Genomic DNA, 19468 nt, shown 5'->3' with positions numbered 1-19468 from the left:
TGTAATGAAAATCCCTGTTCCATTTGCTGTACAGCGGAGATATTGAGTTGTTCACACTGCTATTGCTATTGTTGCAACTAGGTTTTATATGGAGTACTACCACTGACAAGTTGCGATATGTTCTCAGAAATCGCTCTCTGATTCTCAGTTTTAACGAGCGTTCAAACGAGGATTCCCTTTTTATTGGTTGTTTTTACTTCAGAGTGCGCAGAAATCCGCTGAAATATCGAAAAATGTCCCTTTCTCGTCTTCATCGGAGCGACCGATGGAAACTTCATGGAGAAATACAGCGTCACCCCATCGTGATAACGTACACGTTTATGACAAATGGTCGGTGATAGGATAGTTTCGTGTAGATCAGCCGACTTTAGCATGTTTCAAATGACATACAAATATAACAACGGCATATCTTCGGAGGATTTCGGATTGCTCAAATTCACATGAAAGAAGGTGTAGCACTCGGAATCTGGATGATATGCACACAATCTGAGGTATATGTTTGTAGTTACGTCGAGCAGTCCTCCATGAAGGCTGATCAATTTTTTTAAAAGATGACAGCCAGAGGCGAGATTTCTTTTTGAGATATTGCTCATAAGGTAACATTCTTATAAAGTCTCGCACGTTGCATTTATATGAAACGTTTGTTGTTGAGAACATTAGATGAAAGATCGCCAAATTATGCAGTATCTGATTTTTGAGCTTCGTTCGCGAATTGCCGGTATGAAAAACAGAGGCCGGCCGGCAGAGATTTTTACATATTTAAAAACTAGTTTATTATAACCAACTAGGTGGGTAGTTTCAGTTCCAGAATCGGTGAACTTTTGGAGAAACGTTTTCCCTACAACAAAAATGACCGGAGCTGTACCGAGATAAATAATCTATTGGTGGGTTCAAATTCACTCCCAAGGAAAATTGAATGCGTCAAAGTGAAGAGGAATGATGTCACCATGTATGATAGAGGTACCAATTTGTAATTTTGTATTTAGGTTGAGAAAAAGAAATAACCATTTAACACTTTGTTGCGACGTTTTCGTATGAAAATGAGGCCGTAGGCCTCGAAGAAGCAGCCGTTGTTACTATGGCAACAAGAGTGCTGCACCTTTTAAAAGGGAATTTTTGTGCATCCCCCCAAAGTGCCTGACTGTATGCAAAATTTGAAAGGGAGTTGAAAATTTTCATTTCCCAAGGTGTTTGATTCTTACAGACTTATTCTTAAATTTTTTAATTTTAAAATCATCAATATCTCGATCTCAAATGAATACACGGAAAACCGAAAAACAGTTCTGCAGACCCAGTAACCTCAGAAAGTTGTAATTGATGAGCACCTGGACCTGGACCTGGACCTGAATCACAAGAAACCTTTTCCATGAAAAGCTAGTCCAAAAGTTAAGTATCTTTATTACCAAATCTAAATCAAGCAAATAATAGAACAAAACCTCACTCAAAAATCCTTTTTTGTCACCCTTACACACCTTTAGTAAATAACCAGTTACCGACCGAGATGAGTCAGATCTATCATGGCAACTATGATAACAATGATCTGGCGCCATTACCATGTTCATGGCGCATTACAAACATCTATGTTAAACAATACAGTCAATAATAAAATCGATATACCAAAAGAAGAGGGTGAAAAAATACTAAGATAAAATTCATAACAATTCACAGCATTTAAAAGACAACGAGAGGCTGTCCACAATTTGTTCTCAGAGGCCCCTTTCGAAGGTCTCGATAAAGAGCGAAAGACAAGCGAAAATCGTGCGATAATCTTAGAGTACATACATGACCATAAATCAATTCCATTCTCCGTAAAAAAGCCTCGGCTGATTCAAAAGTTTATCGTTGCCGGATCTTAGAAGTCTTTAATAAGAACTATTTTGAAGCCTATAAATCTAAAGTATAAAGGTGAATCATGAAGCGACTTAAAGATATTTAGAAAACCTTGAAATAATAGACCACTTTCATAAATGGCTGCCGGATTAATATTCTTTTGTTTAAATTTAAATTTGCCCAAGTGGCCTCGCTTGAGATAATATATTCTTTTGAATTTTGTACTGGAGAACGAGGCCACCCAGGCAAATTTATATGTAAACAAAAGAATTTTAATCCGGCAGCCATTTATGAAAGTGGTCTATAGGATGGTTGGTTAACGGCTAATGAGGGCCTGTTGGAGTAGGATTAACTAGTTGTAAAATTTGCCATTCTGAGATTCGATCCATGCAGCTGTTCTCTTTACTTATTTCTGCCTCCTCGACTGGTATTTGGGACAGGTAGGTAGGGTTAAAGTAGTCTAGTTTGGATAACAGAGAGCATGCACTGCAAGTTCAGAGAATTCCTCTTGTACACATGTTGCACATGAGTTAAGAAATGTTCTATAGAGATGAGCCATTTTCAACCTCTCGTTTCCACGTGACTTAACACATTTGTGATCACGAGACAACACGTGCTCACTTTGGTGACGAAGACTGCGATAAGATCGAAAGTTAAGTTTTCGCTGCAATTTCCTTAGACCTACTATCAAGAATTATTCTCATTTTAACATAAGGCCCTTAGTCAAGACACTTTACTCTCACAGTGCCTCTCTCCACCCAGGTGTATTAAATGGGTACCGGCGAATTTAATGCTGGGGGTAACCCTGCGATGGATTAGCATCCCATCCAGGAGGGGGGGGGGGTAGAAATACTCCTAGTCGCTTCATGCCACGGAAAGCGGAGTTAAGCGCCGGCCCGATGAGCCAAATGGCTCCTAATTAGGCTTTACCTTCACCTTTCTCAAGAATGAATGTAAACTGTAAATAAATGTCTTATCACAGGCTCGGGAATAGCTGTCCCTGTACCTCTCCCTTACCAGCTTAAAAGGAATACCTGTAGTAACGTCTCAGCTCTTGGCCGAATTGAGCGGTTTTTTCAACTTCTGTATTGCGAAGAAAACAGCTGGAATGTTAGTTCGAACCTTACTGCTGAAGCCCTATTAATTATCATCGTAATCTAAAGTTGCTTCTTTGTGATGGGGTTCTATTTTTAGCTTAGTGAGCTCACCGTCTTGTCCGCAGTAATAGCAAACTGAGTAGTTTCAGACGTTCATCATAAAAAGTAAAGATTAATCTAGTCAGAGTTAATTGTCACATTACATGACAAAATCATATCGAGAAGCTAAATCAGTCAGAAAATATCCGAAAATGATCGTGACTAAAAAAATTACAATTATCATTAATGTCAACTTTAAGAAACAAAGTATCATCCACAATGAAGGGTCCCCAATGAAGGTCAAGATGAGATATAAATTCTGAACAACCCGATCCAGAGTTTTCGCCTGTCACAGGCCTAGCAAAGCATTCATTATCGAACCCAACGATCTCATGAATTTTGTTTTGCCGTTGATCTGGATCCTCGTGTTGATCAATCAATGTGATTGTCACCTTCTTAGTGAAAGGCCAGGGTAATATTGCGTCATAGTTACCCTTCATTACAATAATGCAAACTGAAAGATGATTGTTTTCGCCATCTCTAGCGCCATTAGGATAAATACTTATTTTTAACTTGTAGCCATAACTACCTGTTTCAGTTTTTGTATAGAAGGGATCACTTTCTATATAATTTTCGTCTTCATCGGTCCGCGCTCGACTGAGAATCTCACTGAAACCGTCAATCCGCCAAAGAAAAGAGTTTGTATGTTGTATAGTTGAAAGCCGTAATCGTTCTAACTCATCTTTTGTCTCACTTAACTCATCTTTTGTTTTCCTTAACTCGACTTTAGTGTTCTTTAACTCATCTTCTGTATTATTTAGCTTAATATGAACTAAATCAAGATGGACTGTGGATGTTGATTCAAGATGAGACTCCATTTCCTGACGCTGGACCTACCGGAAAATGTACACCTCGTTAACTAATAATTCTACGCATGATAATAAAATTCTTAGACATAGTTATTTTTGAAAACAGTATAGGAACTCATGGCCTTTAATTCAAACCAGTCGGATTCTCTTTTAACTCAACGAAATTATCAAGGGAAACGTCATTGAATACATGAGCGGCTCCATCAGCGTGAAAAAGGAAGCTAGTACTGGGAGATGATTGGCTACAAGCGTGTAGGGTGGGCTTAACTATCTTACCCACCCGCAGGGAAGGAGTTCAAGGGGTGCACATAGTAGTATTATGTTTTCCAAGTAATGCCCAGAATTATTCAGACCTTAACAATTCATGACTATCTGTAAGCTTGGCAGTCTTCTAAATTCTCTAACAGAACTGCATTCCTGAGTATGTCAAATTGACTATTTACATGATGATGTGAAGTTCACCTATTCATTTCATGTCTTCCCATGGCTTGAATTTGGGAAACAACTGGTATGAAATTACAATCTCAATAACAAGAAAACTTTAAAATTCTGGTACTTTAAATCATATGATACTATCATGCACTCGCCTGTACATTGAACTGTTATGTTTAAGCTATGTCTCTGATTACTGTTCCTGAATTCTATCATAGTGACACTATTTCTATTGGAATTTCTGTTAAATAAAAACTCCAGGTCAACTTGTAAAACTTATTGGGTTAATAATTATTAGCAATTTTAGTGTAAGGTTACCTCAGAGTACTACTCAACATATGATTCATCAAAATATTGTTAGCGTTCTGATCTTGTTATACATCTATCTATTTCCCCTAATTCTTCCATTTGCAACCCCATATTCAGCTACTTCAACTAAAACCTGAATACAATAACTAAAGTAAATTTTTTGCTCTCAACCAACGGAAAATAGAACTTTGTGCCCCAATGGAGAACAGAAACCTAAGCTCAGCATTGTGTTATTTTACATGTATGTATTGTCCAAAATTAGTTATACATTAAAAAAAAATCAAGCTCCTAAGGGCTGCTAGTGTAGATTAAATCATTCCCCGGCCCTTTTGCAAAGTTTTGTCCTTGTGTACTGGTAAAAAAATGCCAAAAGTATTCATATAAAATGCCTCTCCATAGTTAATTTCACATCACTTGCCTTGGAAGAGACAATTAACCTTCAAACCTCAGAACTCATTTCCACTTCGTTACATAAAAAAAATCAAGAATGAATCTATCAGGCCACTATGGGGGATGATTCTCACGTTTTAAGTTCCTAAAATCCTCAAATTACATGTGCAAACTCTTTTGTCAAATTGAGACCTCCATAACAAAGTTTGGCCGTTAGAATTAAGGGCAAGACCGTTGATGAATGGTCTAGTTATTTAAAAAGTTTTCAAAGATATATAGTGGCATATGTTTATAAAGTTCCTGGAATAAAAGCCACATGCTTCATCTCTCTAGGCCTCTAGTTTAGTTTCTTACCTTTACTGAACAACCCACCCACGCATACGGACAGGAAATGATTGTTAGCGGACATACATCTTTGGCATGAGTCGCAACCTGCATCAAATCAGATAAATAACTAAATATGTGGGTATCACACCGTCAAGGGAGTCAGTATTCAGGAACTTTAAAGGATACAGCGTATCCTGACGGACTGAGGAAAGAAAAATTGGCCTGTGACAAGATCTCTATCAGTAGATATGAGCTCTAATACTTGCTCATCGTAGAGTACACAAATAGCTGTTAGAGTGTCCCTGACAACACCGCTGTCAATGTTTTACGTTATCCCGCCTTTTTGCCTGGAACAGGCTAAATAAATATTGAAGGGACGTTCCGAGACTATAAATTCTTGTTGCCCACAGAAAATAACGTCGGCGTTTTTCCCCGTCGGGAATATTATAAAAAATAGTAACAATATTCTAGCATGGAGCCCACTTCACCAAAAGTGCTTTTCAGTGGGGCCCTGCATAAACTACAATTATCTTCGATTAAAGAAAAATCTACACTTGGTAAAAGAGTAAAAACTAGATGAAGAATAGAATAGTTATATATAATTTTGAAAGATTACCCCGTCATTTATGCCTAGTTAAAATGCCCCAGACAAGGCGTAAAAAGACTGTTCTTTCAGGGAGGGGTTCCGGGTAGTTTCAAATGAATCTCCCTCGGGTCAGCTTTCGTGATTTTGTTGAATCTCGTGACAGTACCTTCGAGCTAAAATTACTTACTATTGATGAACTGTGTAAACTTGTGAATGATATCCCTGTGGGCAAGGCTGATGGACTTGATGGGATCCCAACTTCCCTCCTAAAGTTATCGTTTACATTCATTGCATCTTCTTTGACTCATATATTTAATTTAGTTATTTCCACTGCAATCATTCCCAACGACTGGAAGTGTGCTAGAGTAACTCCAATTCATAAAGCTGACTCGAGGGTTGATCTAGCAAACTACAGGCCTATTTATGTACTTGCTGTAATAGCTACGCTCTTTGAAAAAGCAATTTTCAATCAGGTATACTCACATTTAAATGAGAATAACCTACTTTCTAACTATCAGTCTGGCTTTAGACCCATGCACTCTACTCTGACGGCTCTCGTTGATATCACAGACAATTGGTATCTCAACATCGACAATGATTTGACGAATACCATTCTGCTTATAGATTTAAAAATGGTATTCGACACTATTGACCATGAGATCCTTTGTCAAAGCTGGAGTTGTATGGGTTTAGGGGTGTAAGCCTTAACCTTTTTCGAGACTAACTCACTGACAGAACTCAGGTCACAGTTATTAATAATGTAAATTCTGAAACTAGTCGCATACGTTGTGGGGTGCCCCAAGGTTCAATCCTCGGGCCCCTACTATTTCTATTATACATTAATGACCTTCCCAACTGTGACCTTCTGTCAGATGTGAGGATGTACGCCGATGACACTAATCTCACGTTTGCCTCCAATGACCCCGAAGAACTGTTTTCATCCCTGACCCACCATCTGAGCAATCTGAAACAATGGCTTGACTCTAACCGTTAAAGTCTTACAGTCCTCAATACGAAGTGTCTGTTTACAGGCACAAGGTACAAAATCTCTTCGCTCCCCAGTAAACCTTGTATTTACCTTGATGGACACTTAACTGAAAGAGTCGATAGTTACAAATGTCTTGGTGTTCAGGTGGATCAAACACTCTCATGGAAAGCCCATATCTCCAAGGTCGCCAGTAAAATTGCTAAAGTACTTGCTACCCTTAGGAGGCTAAGACCGATATGTCCCCAAGGTACCCTGGTCACAATTTATAAGTCACTGGTTCTTCCAAATTTCGACTATTCCAGCGCTGTGTGGGGATGTATCGGAAATGGCCTCAGTCAAAAACTAGAGAAACTACAAAAAAGGGCGGCACGTATAATAACAGGGTCTGGTTGGGATGTCGGATCTACCCAGATTCTTCGTGCTCTCAAATGAGAAAGCCTCACTGACAGACGTGCAAAACAATTGATATCTTTAATGTTTAAAACTGCTCATAACCTTGTACCCGAATACCTCTCTGACAAATTCACCAGCGTAAATACCATCCACAGGCAAAGCTTACGGGGCGCCCAACACAACTTGTTTATTTCTCGGCCGAATACTGAGGCCCTCAAAAAGAGTTTTCGTTATAGGGGTGCAGCAGCATGGAACAGTCTGTCAGTTGAGGCTAAGCAGGCCACTACCTTAAATAGCTTTTACTCTTCTATTGTATAATATTAATAACTTACTTCAAGATTTCTTCTTAATAGTTTGTAGTTTTTAAGTCATAGCTGTAAAGTATTAGGTACTACATGTTTAAGGTTAATAAACACGGCTCTTTTGAAGACCACTTTTCTTTTAACGATAAGGATTCCGTGATTACATAAAGAAAATAAATAAATAAAAATAAATAAATTCTGATTTGGTTCGATAAACTGTGCCTTGGCATTTTTCATTGGTTCTCGATGTAAACAAACCGTTGCCATGGCCGTTGCTATGGAGAAATGCATACCCTTCTAGGAGTTTCGCTTAAATTTCACTTCCGCGTCGCGAATTTCTGCAAAAACAGAGCTAGGAATGAAAGAACAATACCTAAGGATAGCAAATATAGTAAAATTGGAAATTACCGATTTCCCTCAAAAATGCGAAATTCTGAGTGGAAGACCACCTTAAGCGGTGCGGTCACGTTTCACGTAACTCATTTACCAGAATGTTAAATTTTGGTCTGAATTTCTGTTCATACCACATAGTCAGTAAGAAAATTACTTAAATTACTTAGTGCACGCCTAAATACAATTTTTAGCCAATTTGAAAATCAGACACTCCTGTTGTCTGGAAATTCAATATGACGGCCTCTTCAAATGAAATTATTCTTTCATGTTTACGTAGCTAAACCGATTCACAAACGTCTAAATACTAACCTGAAACTGCGGTTTGTCGTTAACATGAAAACCTTGGAACTAAATGTTCATTATGATTGATTCCAAACTTTGAGGAAGTAATACATTGAAACTTAGTAACAAAGTGGTTTCGCTTTTATCAAAATACGAATAGGACCCTAGTAGTTTAATGTTACAACTGAAATGTGATTAGTATTACGTTTTCCAAGTAATGCCCAGAATTATTCAGACCTTAACATTTCATGACTTCCTGTAAGCTTGCCAGTGTTCTAAATTCTCCTCATAATAGTTCAGAGTTCAGATAAGCATTGATATTTAAACTTGGTAGCAATACATGCGTATAACGCCTTTATTTGGTAGACTACAACTCCTCCTCATCACAATACTGATATACATGAAAAATGACACTCTTGATTGGCTGACAACAGCTAGGTGCCTTTTTCCTGTACCCCTAGTGCAAAACTCAAGTACAAATGTAAACTAGGCTCAGCAACAATAGATCATATCATAAACCAATGAGATTTATACGAAGTAGGTTGTGCTAATTGATACACACAGTAGCTGAGCAAAATAAACAAAAGCTTGGATATTTTAATGTATATTGCTTAACACGTAACAAAATTGCATTCCTGAGTATGTCAAGTTGACCATTTACATGATGATGTCATGTTCACCTATTCATTTCATGTCTCCACATAGCTTGAATTTGGGAAACAGCTGGCATGAAATTACGATTTCACCAATAAGAAAACTTGAAAAATTCTGTCGGGTAATTTAAATCATATGATACTATCATGCACTTGCCTGTATATTGAACTGCTCTGTTCAAGTTATGTCTCTCATTACTGTTCCTGAAATCTATTACGATGACACTATTTCTAGTGAACTTCCTGTTAAATAAAACCTCGAGGTCAACTTGTAAAACTTATTAGCAGTTTTAATGTACGGTTACTTCAGAGTACTACTCAACTTATGATTCATCAAAATGTTGCTAGTGTTCTGATCTTGTTATGCACCTATATTTTCCCTAAACTCTTCCATTTGCAACCTCATATCCACCTACTTCAACTAAACCCAAATACAATAACTAGAGTGAAGTTTTTGCTCCCAACCAACTGAAAATAGGACTTTGCGCCCTAATGGACAATAGAAACCTAAGCTCAGCATTGTGTTATTCTACATGTATGTATTGTCCAAACTTAGTCATACAATCAAACCAAATCAAGCTCCCAATGGCCTCTAGTGTAGATTACATCATTTCCTGGCCGTTCTGCAAAGTTTTTGCCCTCGTTTACGGGTACAAAAAATGCCAAAAATATCCATATAAAATGCTTCCCTGGATCTAGACCTAATTTCACATCACTTGCTTCGGAAATGACAATTAACCATCAAACCGCAGAACTCATTTCCACTTCGTTACATAAACAAAATCATGACTGAATCTATCAAGCCACTATGGGGGATAATGCTGACGTTTTTTAGATCCTAGAACCCTCAAATTACACGTGCAAACTCTGTTGTCAAAATGAGACCTCCATACCAAAATTTGGCCATTAACCCTTATCTTGAAAATGAACATTTCAAGACTATTGTATGCTGGTCATCTTATTTTATTGATGAACAGGAACAATAACGAGAGCTATCAAATCGTAATCAGATATTAGCGCTTCTTATAGAAACTCAATAAGACACCAGATACCAAAAAGCAGCTCAATTTCGTAAGCATATACGCATTGCGGACCTGTTATTCCATTTGATTTTGATATTGCTGATCCTTCATTGGCAAGCGTGTCTAGTCCAGTATACATACGATATTGGAAGTACTTAAGGGCACTACCGTTGAAGAATGATCTAGTTATTTTTAAAGTTTTGAAAAATATATAGTGGCATATGTTTATGAAGTTCCTGGAATAAAAGCCACATGTTGCATCTCCCTAGATCTCTAGCTTAAGTTCTTACCTTTACTGCACAACCCACCCGCGCATACGGACAGGAAATTATTGTTAGCGGACAATCATCTTTGGCATGAGTCGCAACCTGCATCAAATCAGATAGACAAATAAATATGTGGGTATCATACTGTCAAGTGAGTTAGTATTCAGGACCTTTAAAAGATACAGCATATCCTGACTAAGGAAAGAAAAATTGGCCTGTGCCAAGATCTCTATTAGTAGATATGAGCTCTAATACTCGCTTATCGTAGAGTACAACAGGAGCTGTCAAAGTGTCCCTGATAACAACACAGTCAATGTTTTACGTTATCCCGGCTCTTTTCCTGGGACAGGCTAAACAAAAGTACTATAGATACTGGAGGGACGTCCAGAGGCTCTATAAATTCTTGTTGCCTACAGAAAATAACGTCGGCGTTTTTCCCTGTCGGGAGTATTATAAAAATAATAACAATATTTTAGAATGGAGCCCACTTCACCAAAAGTGCTCTTCAGTGGGGCCCTGCATATACTACATGTACAATTACCGATTAAACAAACACTACACATAATAATAGAGTAAAAGCTAGATTAAGAATAGAAACAGTAAAAAAATAATTATTGAAAACTTGTTCAAAAACTTTTTGAAAGCCTTAACATCCATATTTGAGCTTAGATTTAAAATACGAAAACATAAAGGTGTCACGTATATCCTGACTTAAAGAGCTCTAGTCTACTACGCTCTGATACATGAAACGTTATTTGCCCCAGTTCGTTTTTACACGAGGTAGGTGAAATCATTTCAGGAACGCGTGTTGTAATTCTGAGTTGCGTTATTTCTAAAAAAATGAAAATGAAAATCAATAAAACCATTCAAACACTTGAAGATCGTTGTACGACGATGGAAACGCCGCCTAAGATACAGTGGCTTCCAACAAAGAAAATCAAGAGCTCCGGAAGCAGAGGATTTCGGATGGCGATCAAGAATTATCTTGGAAAGTTTGTTTTGAAAATTGTGTGTTCGTCAACCTTACGTAGTTTAGAAAGCAAACTTTGATGAAGCAACTAACAGTGAGAAAAATAACTCGGAAAACCGGTCATTTATGTAACCTTCATACGCCTTTAGCTCAAGTTCCGCAGCACAATAACGACTTAAAATTCAGTTTTCTTTTCTATCTGGAGACATTTCAAATAAAAGGATGTGAAGCGATGTAGAGATGATGAATATATTGGATTTTAAAAGCTGTATCTAATCGTAAAACAGTCACTTCGAACTTCGGACTGCATATCAAGAAACAGTTGAAAGTCTCACCATATCCCGTGGGATTGAATGACCACAGCTGTTTGGACAAGTCACTGGAAACTTGCTGCACTCCTTAATATGCTCCTACGAATAAGCATCCAATAAGTTAGTAATGTACAGAGTTTAATACACCATATTATTTGGAAGTTAGGTGTACCGTCTTTGATAACTCGGAGACACACAAGAACGTCATACGAAATGAGCAAAATAAACGTAAATCACACTTGAACTGATTTTAATCAAAGATGACTCGGACACACAAAACACACCGTGTATATGCACATGAAATATCCTTATAATTCATTTAGCTTAAGCAAAATATCATTACATCCCCTTCAACGAAAAGAAACTATATGAGGGCTTTTCTTTTTTAAAGTAAAACATACTATAAAAAGCAAAATATAACTTGCGATAAAAGGCATCTGGTGATAGAAAACAAGTTAACCTTGTCCTCAAGTCATTTAGACGATCAATTAAGAATCATATCTGCTCAGTCTATAAACCACTCGTCCACTTCCGGTGACAGTAACAGGGGCTGCTTAATGTCACTTTGTCACTTGACAGGGTTTAGATCAGGAGCAAGCAGCCTTGAGGAAGTTGGTAGCAATGCTCTAGTTCTCCGGGAAAAAAAGTTGTTGGGCGGGTGAACTTCCAACTCCTTCGGTTGGAGTGTTCCGATCATTCAGGAGAGAGAGATTTGGATCAGTTCCTGACATACGGGCCTTCTTCATGATGTTCCACTAACTGCATTTTCGACTTTGCCATTTTAACTGTGGATACCGAGGGGAACTTGCAATATGCTCAAACTCTTAGGCCAATGAAAACTCATGGAAATCTCTCGAGTTGGAAGGAGGTCCATGGTCACTAATATGACTTATAACTTCAAAGTCAAACAGGTCACATCCAACTTTCTGCCAAGGTCTGCATGGTATTTTCGTGGCTATCATTGGCTCTTTCTGTTGGTTAGTTTAGAAATTCTGACACACAGCACAGCTTCCAGCTACCCCTGGCATGGCCTCGTAGTCTAATGGACACAAAACTCAATGTATCAACACTTCCTCTAAAGGAGATAATTTCTTGCCAGAAAGACATCCGCCTTTGAGCCACTAATCTGATCTTGTTGGAGGTAAACTCTGCTGAGGGTATCAGCTAAATGGAAAAGGGTTCCTTTCTTGTACTCGGGCACCTCAAAGTCAAAGTTCTGCAAACGCAGCATCATTCTTTGGAGACGTTTAGGGGCACTCAACCGAACATTGACTCTTCTTGAGAATAAACTCCAATGATTTATAGTCAGTTTCCACTCTAAACTTTCTATCATAAACATACGTCTCAAACTTGTCAACGGCAAAGACTATAGCAAATAGCTCCTTCTCAATCTGGTTGTCCACCTTTCATCATGCAGGCACCTATTAGCTATGCTGAGAAGCATCACATTGCAACACAACTTCTTCTCTTGGATCATAGAACTTTACCAGGTGCAGAAGCAATAACAGATTTGGCTTTCTTGACTTTCTTCCCAGACAAATTCAGCACTTAGAACGGGTAAGCTCTTGACAACCCACTGGTGCAAATTTCTGCAAGTGGTTAATCGTCCCCAAAACTCTTCGAAGACTTCCCTTGGTTTAATCACGATGGATCAAAATATCAAACCCTTAGACATTTGGTAAGATCCTGGCAAACAATCGAGATTACGGTATTAATATTGATATTCTGATATAATCATGATATTATTATGATATATCAAAATATCAAACCCCTAGACACATAAGCAGATCCCAGTAAACATTTTAGATCACGATAGTGGTATTGATGTTTTGATGTTATCATGATATTTTGATATTTTCATGATACATCAAAGTAACAAACCCCTTAACACATAGTCAGATTCTATAAAACTTTTGAGATTATGATTGATATCACTATTTTGATATTATCGTGATATTCTGAAATTATAACAATTAATATTGAAATATCAAACCCCTATAGACACTTGGATCCTTACATACATTTGAGATATATCAAAATATCAAACCCTTAGACACAAAGTCAGATCCTAGCAAACATTTGAGATAATTATATTGATATCAATATTTTGATATTGTAACGATATTCTAATATTATCATGGTATAACAAAATATCATATCCCTGGATACTTAGTCAGATCATAGCAAACATTTGAGATAATGATATTTTGATAATATCGCGATATTCTAATATTATCATGATGACGCGATTTTCTGGTATTATCATGATGTATTATGCTTAGTTTATCAGTAGGAAAATTAAAATACCATATAGTCTTATCAAAAAAGATAAATCATGATATTATCATAAAAAATCTGCAAGAAATGTATGAAAGAATTGCTGATATAACAAAAATGATGGCTAGAATTGACATAATTATGATATTCTGCAATCTGCCTGGCATACTCCTCCACATGTAACTTTGGACAACCGATTCAAAAAATCAATTCACATGCACTGACCAGCTGCTCAACTATTATGCAGGTGAAAACTTCCTGCCACCAAGTTTTGTCTTTGATAAGTTGGAGAAACACAAGAAGGCCAAGCAAAATCAGGAAAACAAACATACAATCACACTCAAACTGAATTTAATCAAAGATAACTTGAACACTCAAAATACCTCATTTACATGCATACACAGTTAGCTTTTTGTTGATATAAAAATCATTCTTATTCGATCTGTAAGCTCTCAATTCTATCTGATAAAACATTAAAAGATTTCCTTGTAAGAGGTGCATTATATGGCATCTGAAAATGTTGTAGAAATTGCTCTGTGACTATCACAATGTACATACCAGCATTCGGCATTCTGGATGGGGTTCAGTGCAGTAGGTACACTGAAGGATTCTCCAGGGACACTCATTGTTTTCGTGTTATTTAAGATGTCTTCGTTGGACTCTTTTGTGACAGTTGATGTTGGAACACAGCACTCGTTGAAAAGGACAAGATCCCAAGTGGACCTATTCAGCAAAGTCATCATGATAACAAGGAATGTCAGTTAGAGCTAACTGGCTCACAGTAATCTTCCTCGCCCTATTGCTTCGTATTTATTATCCCACTGTCACTAGGTCTATTCTTCTCCATGCAAAAGCTAAAGTAATATTATGAAAAAGGAGATTTGGAAAGAAGATTACATTGACAAAAGCATTCATTAACACTGAGCAAAATGTTAAATAGTTTTACCGTCTTGGTCCTCAGTTCCCCAGTCCATTCACAACCTTCACTAGGACATTTGATTTCCAGAGAAAGTATCCTCCTTTCTGTTGCTTTATCAGGGAAAATGTCCTAGAACACAATCACAATAACCTTGGTCTTATGTTAATGATCAGAAAACAGGTCAAATTCTAAAGTTTAAATTGAACTGAAATTAAAGTAAACAATGATGATCATGCAGGAGCTTTGTTTGATTGAACAAGTGCTTTTGTCTGCTCATAAGGGATAACAAACCTAAAATTATGATATTTGAAAGGGAGATAAGTAAATTTATAATGTACAATTACCAGTAAACTGAAATTTATTTTTATGAAAATTACTAAAAAAGGGAAAATATGGGTTTTATACTTGAACTGTTTATAATAATAATAATTTGTATAGTGCGAATTCCATACAATGTTCAAATGCGTTTCACAATAAAATAAGACTTAAATTTGCAATAATAGTTCAAAACTTTTTAAAGGTCAAAGGAAAAACATCTGGATGAAGCAAACCACCCATAAGGTTTAAGATGCTTCAAGGGTTATTTACCCGTTTAGGATGTAGAGTCCACCAGTCAGTCGGACAAGTTAAAGACTGGTTTTGACTTCGCTTCCTGTGAGAAAAAATCAATAGTCAAAGACTGCATGGGGCTACTAGTGTCATATTCTTGATACGAAAACATGATGGATTTTGATAAGTTTTAATTTAAAAATCCAACCTCTTTACAAAATGATGCTCATGTGTTCTCTACATGTGCATGTCTATAACGTGTAATACCGCTGATCATTACAACTAGTAAAGCACAATTTTTGTAGCATTGAAAAGAACCAGAGGTTATGTAATAATGACTCTAGAGGGTAAAGTTGCAGAGTATTTGTCTCACATGCAAAACAGGAAACCTAGCTGCAGCATCCCACATGTTTATTAGTACCCTATTCCGCAAGAGAAAGATGATTCAAGAATATATTGCCTAATTGACATTCAACCAATAATTAGATGGTAACAAATGATAATATTTACAATAAATGTAATGATGACAAAGGTAATGTAATAGTAATAGTAATTCAAAGGGGCTGCTCTAAAGCCTCGTGGTTCCCCTATCCTCTGGGCTCCAACAATGATTACCTATGCTTCTTTTAATTTTGCCAGTTAATAGGAAATAATTTTTGTATCTTATTACAATTGTATTTTTGAGACTTCTGTTTCATGATGTTCCATCATTCCTTGTCTTGAAAATTTTCCATCACTCCAACAACCCACCATTCTATCATTCTCTTGAAAAACTCAAGGTATCATCTTTTGCAGCTTAATTGCCTGCTATGCATAGTTATTGGTCCAGAAAAATGCTCTCTTTTCATAAAAACAAGTTTTCCTCAAAGCTTACATAATGTGTAGATCATGTCTACTGAGATATTTCTGCAGGGAAAAGTTTTGAATTCAATCATGTGCTGGTGGATACCACAATCAAATTATTTTGAGATGTTTATCTTCTTTTGCAGTGTCACGTATGGCAAGAACTAATGAGAATATATCTCTGGATCTACAGAATTTAATGACTGCAACTGTAAATTTCTCTCTCTTCTAAGAAAAAATTTCCCCAATTTTTACGCTAATCACACTAATAAAGATATATTTGCAAAGAAAACTTTGCTTTAAATCAAACAACCCTGAAATGATTGCGATGCCGTTATTGCTTTCTGCTGTCTTCCATAGTCTCTGGCTAGAAATGAAATCAAAATGTGCTAGTGGCTATTATCCAGAAATCACATAGGGAGAGAATTCAACTGCGTATTAGCTGCAAATGTTGAACTACTAAGATACTCTGAAAAAAAAAATATAAAAAAACAATAAGTAGCACCAGAAAAAATTGGTTAAAATTTGGTTCAGATCCAAATCCAATTGTTACACTCACCTCATTCATCTCGACAACATATGTGGCTGGACCTCCTAGAGGAGGCAGTAGCCACAAAACTTGAGTTTTAAAAATAATATTTTTTTGGGTTAAAGATTTTCCTTTTTTGCTGCAAATATTTTATTTTTTTGTTGTTGTCATTTGGTTCTTGAAAATGGACACCTCAGAACAACAACAACCAACAATTCATTTACCTAATTAAAGAACAACAGAGTATCGGTGCATGTAAATAACCTGACTTAATAGCAGTCAGACAAAGAAGGAAAGAAAGGAAAAGGAGAATGGAAGTGGGAAAAACATCGCATGATAATTGGTATCATTTTAGTTGTAGGTTTTATATGTGACTTTGAAGAAAGACAGTTTACACTATTGAAAATACTTATAACTACACCACTGCTCTTAATATAATTATACTTAAACATTTTCCTTTGATTCCTTGTTTAAATGATTGCAGAGAAAGGCTTTTTATTTCCTCTTTTCATTGTTTCAAATATATGGTCCGCAGAAGTGCAAATTATGTTTCCCATAGTTAGTTCTTATACCGTTGATGTAAATACATCTCCATTTTGATAATAAACTAGAATGGTAATTATGTGTTTATGAATTCCATGAAAACATTTAGTTATCAAAAGCCCAAGGGAGTGAATTATTGTGGTACTGATATGTAACACGGGCAGTGAAGATAATTGAAGTGTGTATAAATTTTGTTAAACCTTACAACTGTGAGAACTAATAAGGGCCGGAATGTGCACTCATTGAATGATCGAACTTTCTCTATTCAGAAGGATGAAAATAACAAAGCTTGATTTTCAAAGTCAATATTAGTTTAAGAGACACTCTGGTTTATCTACCGTTTTGGCCGTTCTTCATTCAATACAGATTAAAGGAAAGGCAAATTTGGGGCTTATGACAAATTTTACTGCCATCTGAAAGTAGGCGGAAATCCAGAACACTGGAACATTTAAAAATGCAAATCATTTACATACAGCAGAGATAACAATGAAGACGAAATTTTATCAAATCATTTAACTTCCACTTTCTTTATTCCCAAAATATTGAAATATGCGCGGAAGATGCTTCTGAAGACGTTCGTAGCGGTAAATATTCATTAAAATGCATAAGTGCAAAGCAACTGTGAAAGCGAAGAACAAATTTTATGAACAGTTTGAAACCAATCCGGCGAGTGCGTCGAAATTGCATCATTCAGTAAATGAACATGGTCCCCATTACCACTGCAACCAAATTGTCTACGAACATATGAACTTACCGAAGACGTTTCACTGATAAATATAGCACGATAAGATTAAATGCACCAGTGTGGGTGGATCACTTCCTTATGGTGTTTATCTTTAGGTCATATACCTTCTAAAATGCTCGTCTAGACATCCTTTGCAAAATCTGTGGCCACATCTCGTTTGAACTGGTTCCTTTAGCGTCAGATGACATATCAGGCACTGAAAATCTTCGTCAACTGCTTCCACAAAGTCCTCGTCGTGGCCCGAAGGAAGGCGGTTCTTACTTGATTCCGCCATATTAACTGAAAACGGCCCGAGCCACAGGTATTCTTTGTTTGCACGTGACGTCGGCATAAATTAAAAAACCGGGGTCAGCCATGTTGGGGGATAACCACGTGTAACAATCCGTGTAACTTATAGCTGTCTGAAGTGTATGTTGAAGGCGTTACGCAAATACCTGTCAAAGTCGTACATTCTAAATAGCTGTCAATACTTGTAACTAGGCATGCCAATGTAGACTATTTTAAGACTTGTGCTGTAGTTTGGATTGTAATATATTTTGTTTGAACGGTAAATTTTTTTTTTGTTGATACTACACCACCACGTGCTTTGCGGAGGCCGGTATGATCGTTTTACAGTTTAGTTTCCCCTCTTATCATGCCACAACTCTGTGTTGTGTTTGGTTGTTTTGAATTTGGTTGTGTTACATGTATGAACAAGCAAGCAATTGAAAAGTAATTATTGTTTAAGCTTTCAAGGCTGTATGTTTCTTTTGTATTAATAATTTTAGCATCTTGGCGCATACGCTATAGTTTAGTTTGAGATTCAGCTAATTACTGGTACTAGTGGGATTGATGCTGTATTTTCTAAATATTGATAATAACAACACAAACTGGGGGATAACCATGCACATACTTTGCGGAAGCCGGTATCGTTTCGTTGGTAAAGGCAAAACCAGGTGAGTGTCTGGCTCCTATTGACAAAGCTACCATAGTGTGCTTGCAGTCACCAATTTAACAGAGTCCATTTTAACATTTGATCGAAGTGAACTTACAACCAGTTTAATTCCAGGTAATTTATGCACAATTTTTCATCTAAAGGCCTTAGAGATGTACTTAAGGCGAGCCATAATTTGTCATAAAGAACTTCAGTACTTCTCAAGTTGACAAAAAACAGCTTTAAGGTACACCATTGACAAGCAACATTTGTTTAGTTTGTGTCACAGATGCTAGTTATTAATAGATACCTATATGACAAACAACCATAAAGTTCAAACTCATCTTTCTTTAAAAAAAGTTGTTTTGGCCAGCAGCCTCAGCGATTGTAGAATCCTTGTGCGCATATAGACATTTTATTTCACACACACCCATCCCACTGCATTTGCAGTCAATAATCCTATCAGGAGAAGCTCCTAAATATGACAACCTTGGATCAATATTGAGACCACTGTCAGAAATTGTCAAAGACTCATGGAATTCATTAATATCTATCTGGTAAGCTTTGCGAGCCCTACCCTCGTTTTCACAACCACACCATGTGGCTGCAGTTGAAAACTTATGGGCTTTAGGGTAGCATATGGACTTGACAAGACTCTTAGCAGGCTTAGCTGTATTTGTTTTGCAAGCAG

The 19468-nt window shown here is 36.9% G+C and overlaps 1 protein-coding gene across 1 annotated transcript; it reads right to left on the bottom strand.

Moving 5' to 3' along the window:
* Positions 1–1375: 1375 nt before the first annotated feature.
* Positions 1376–18307, bottom strand: LOC111340917 (TNF receptor-associated factor 4). The gene is given in 8 exon segments (XM_088724514.1): positions 1376–3859; positions 5321–5398; positions 10203–10280; positions 11484–11558; positions 14295–14459; positions 14683–14784; positions 15244–15307; positions 17969–18307. Coding segments are annotated over 8 exon segments (1491 nt in total). The 5' UTR covers positions 18196–18307; the 3' UTR covers positions 1376–3157.
* Between the last annotated feature and the right edge of the window lie 1161 nt (positions 18308–19468).

Source organism: Stylophora pistillata, chromosome 6 (assembly GCF_964205215.1).
Source record: "Stylophora pistillata chromosome 6, jaStyPist1.2, whole genome shotgun sequence".
Taxonomy (NCBI): Eukaryota; Metazoa; Cnidaria; class Anthozoa; order Scleractinia; family Pocilloporidae; genus Stylophora; species Stylophora pistillata.
Note: the sequence above shows the minus strand (reverse complement) of the source record. Positions and strands in the feature narration are given on the sequence as shown.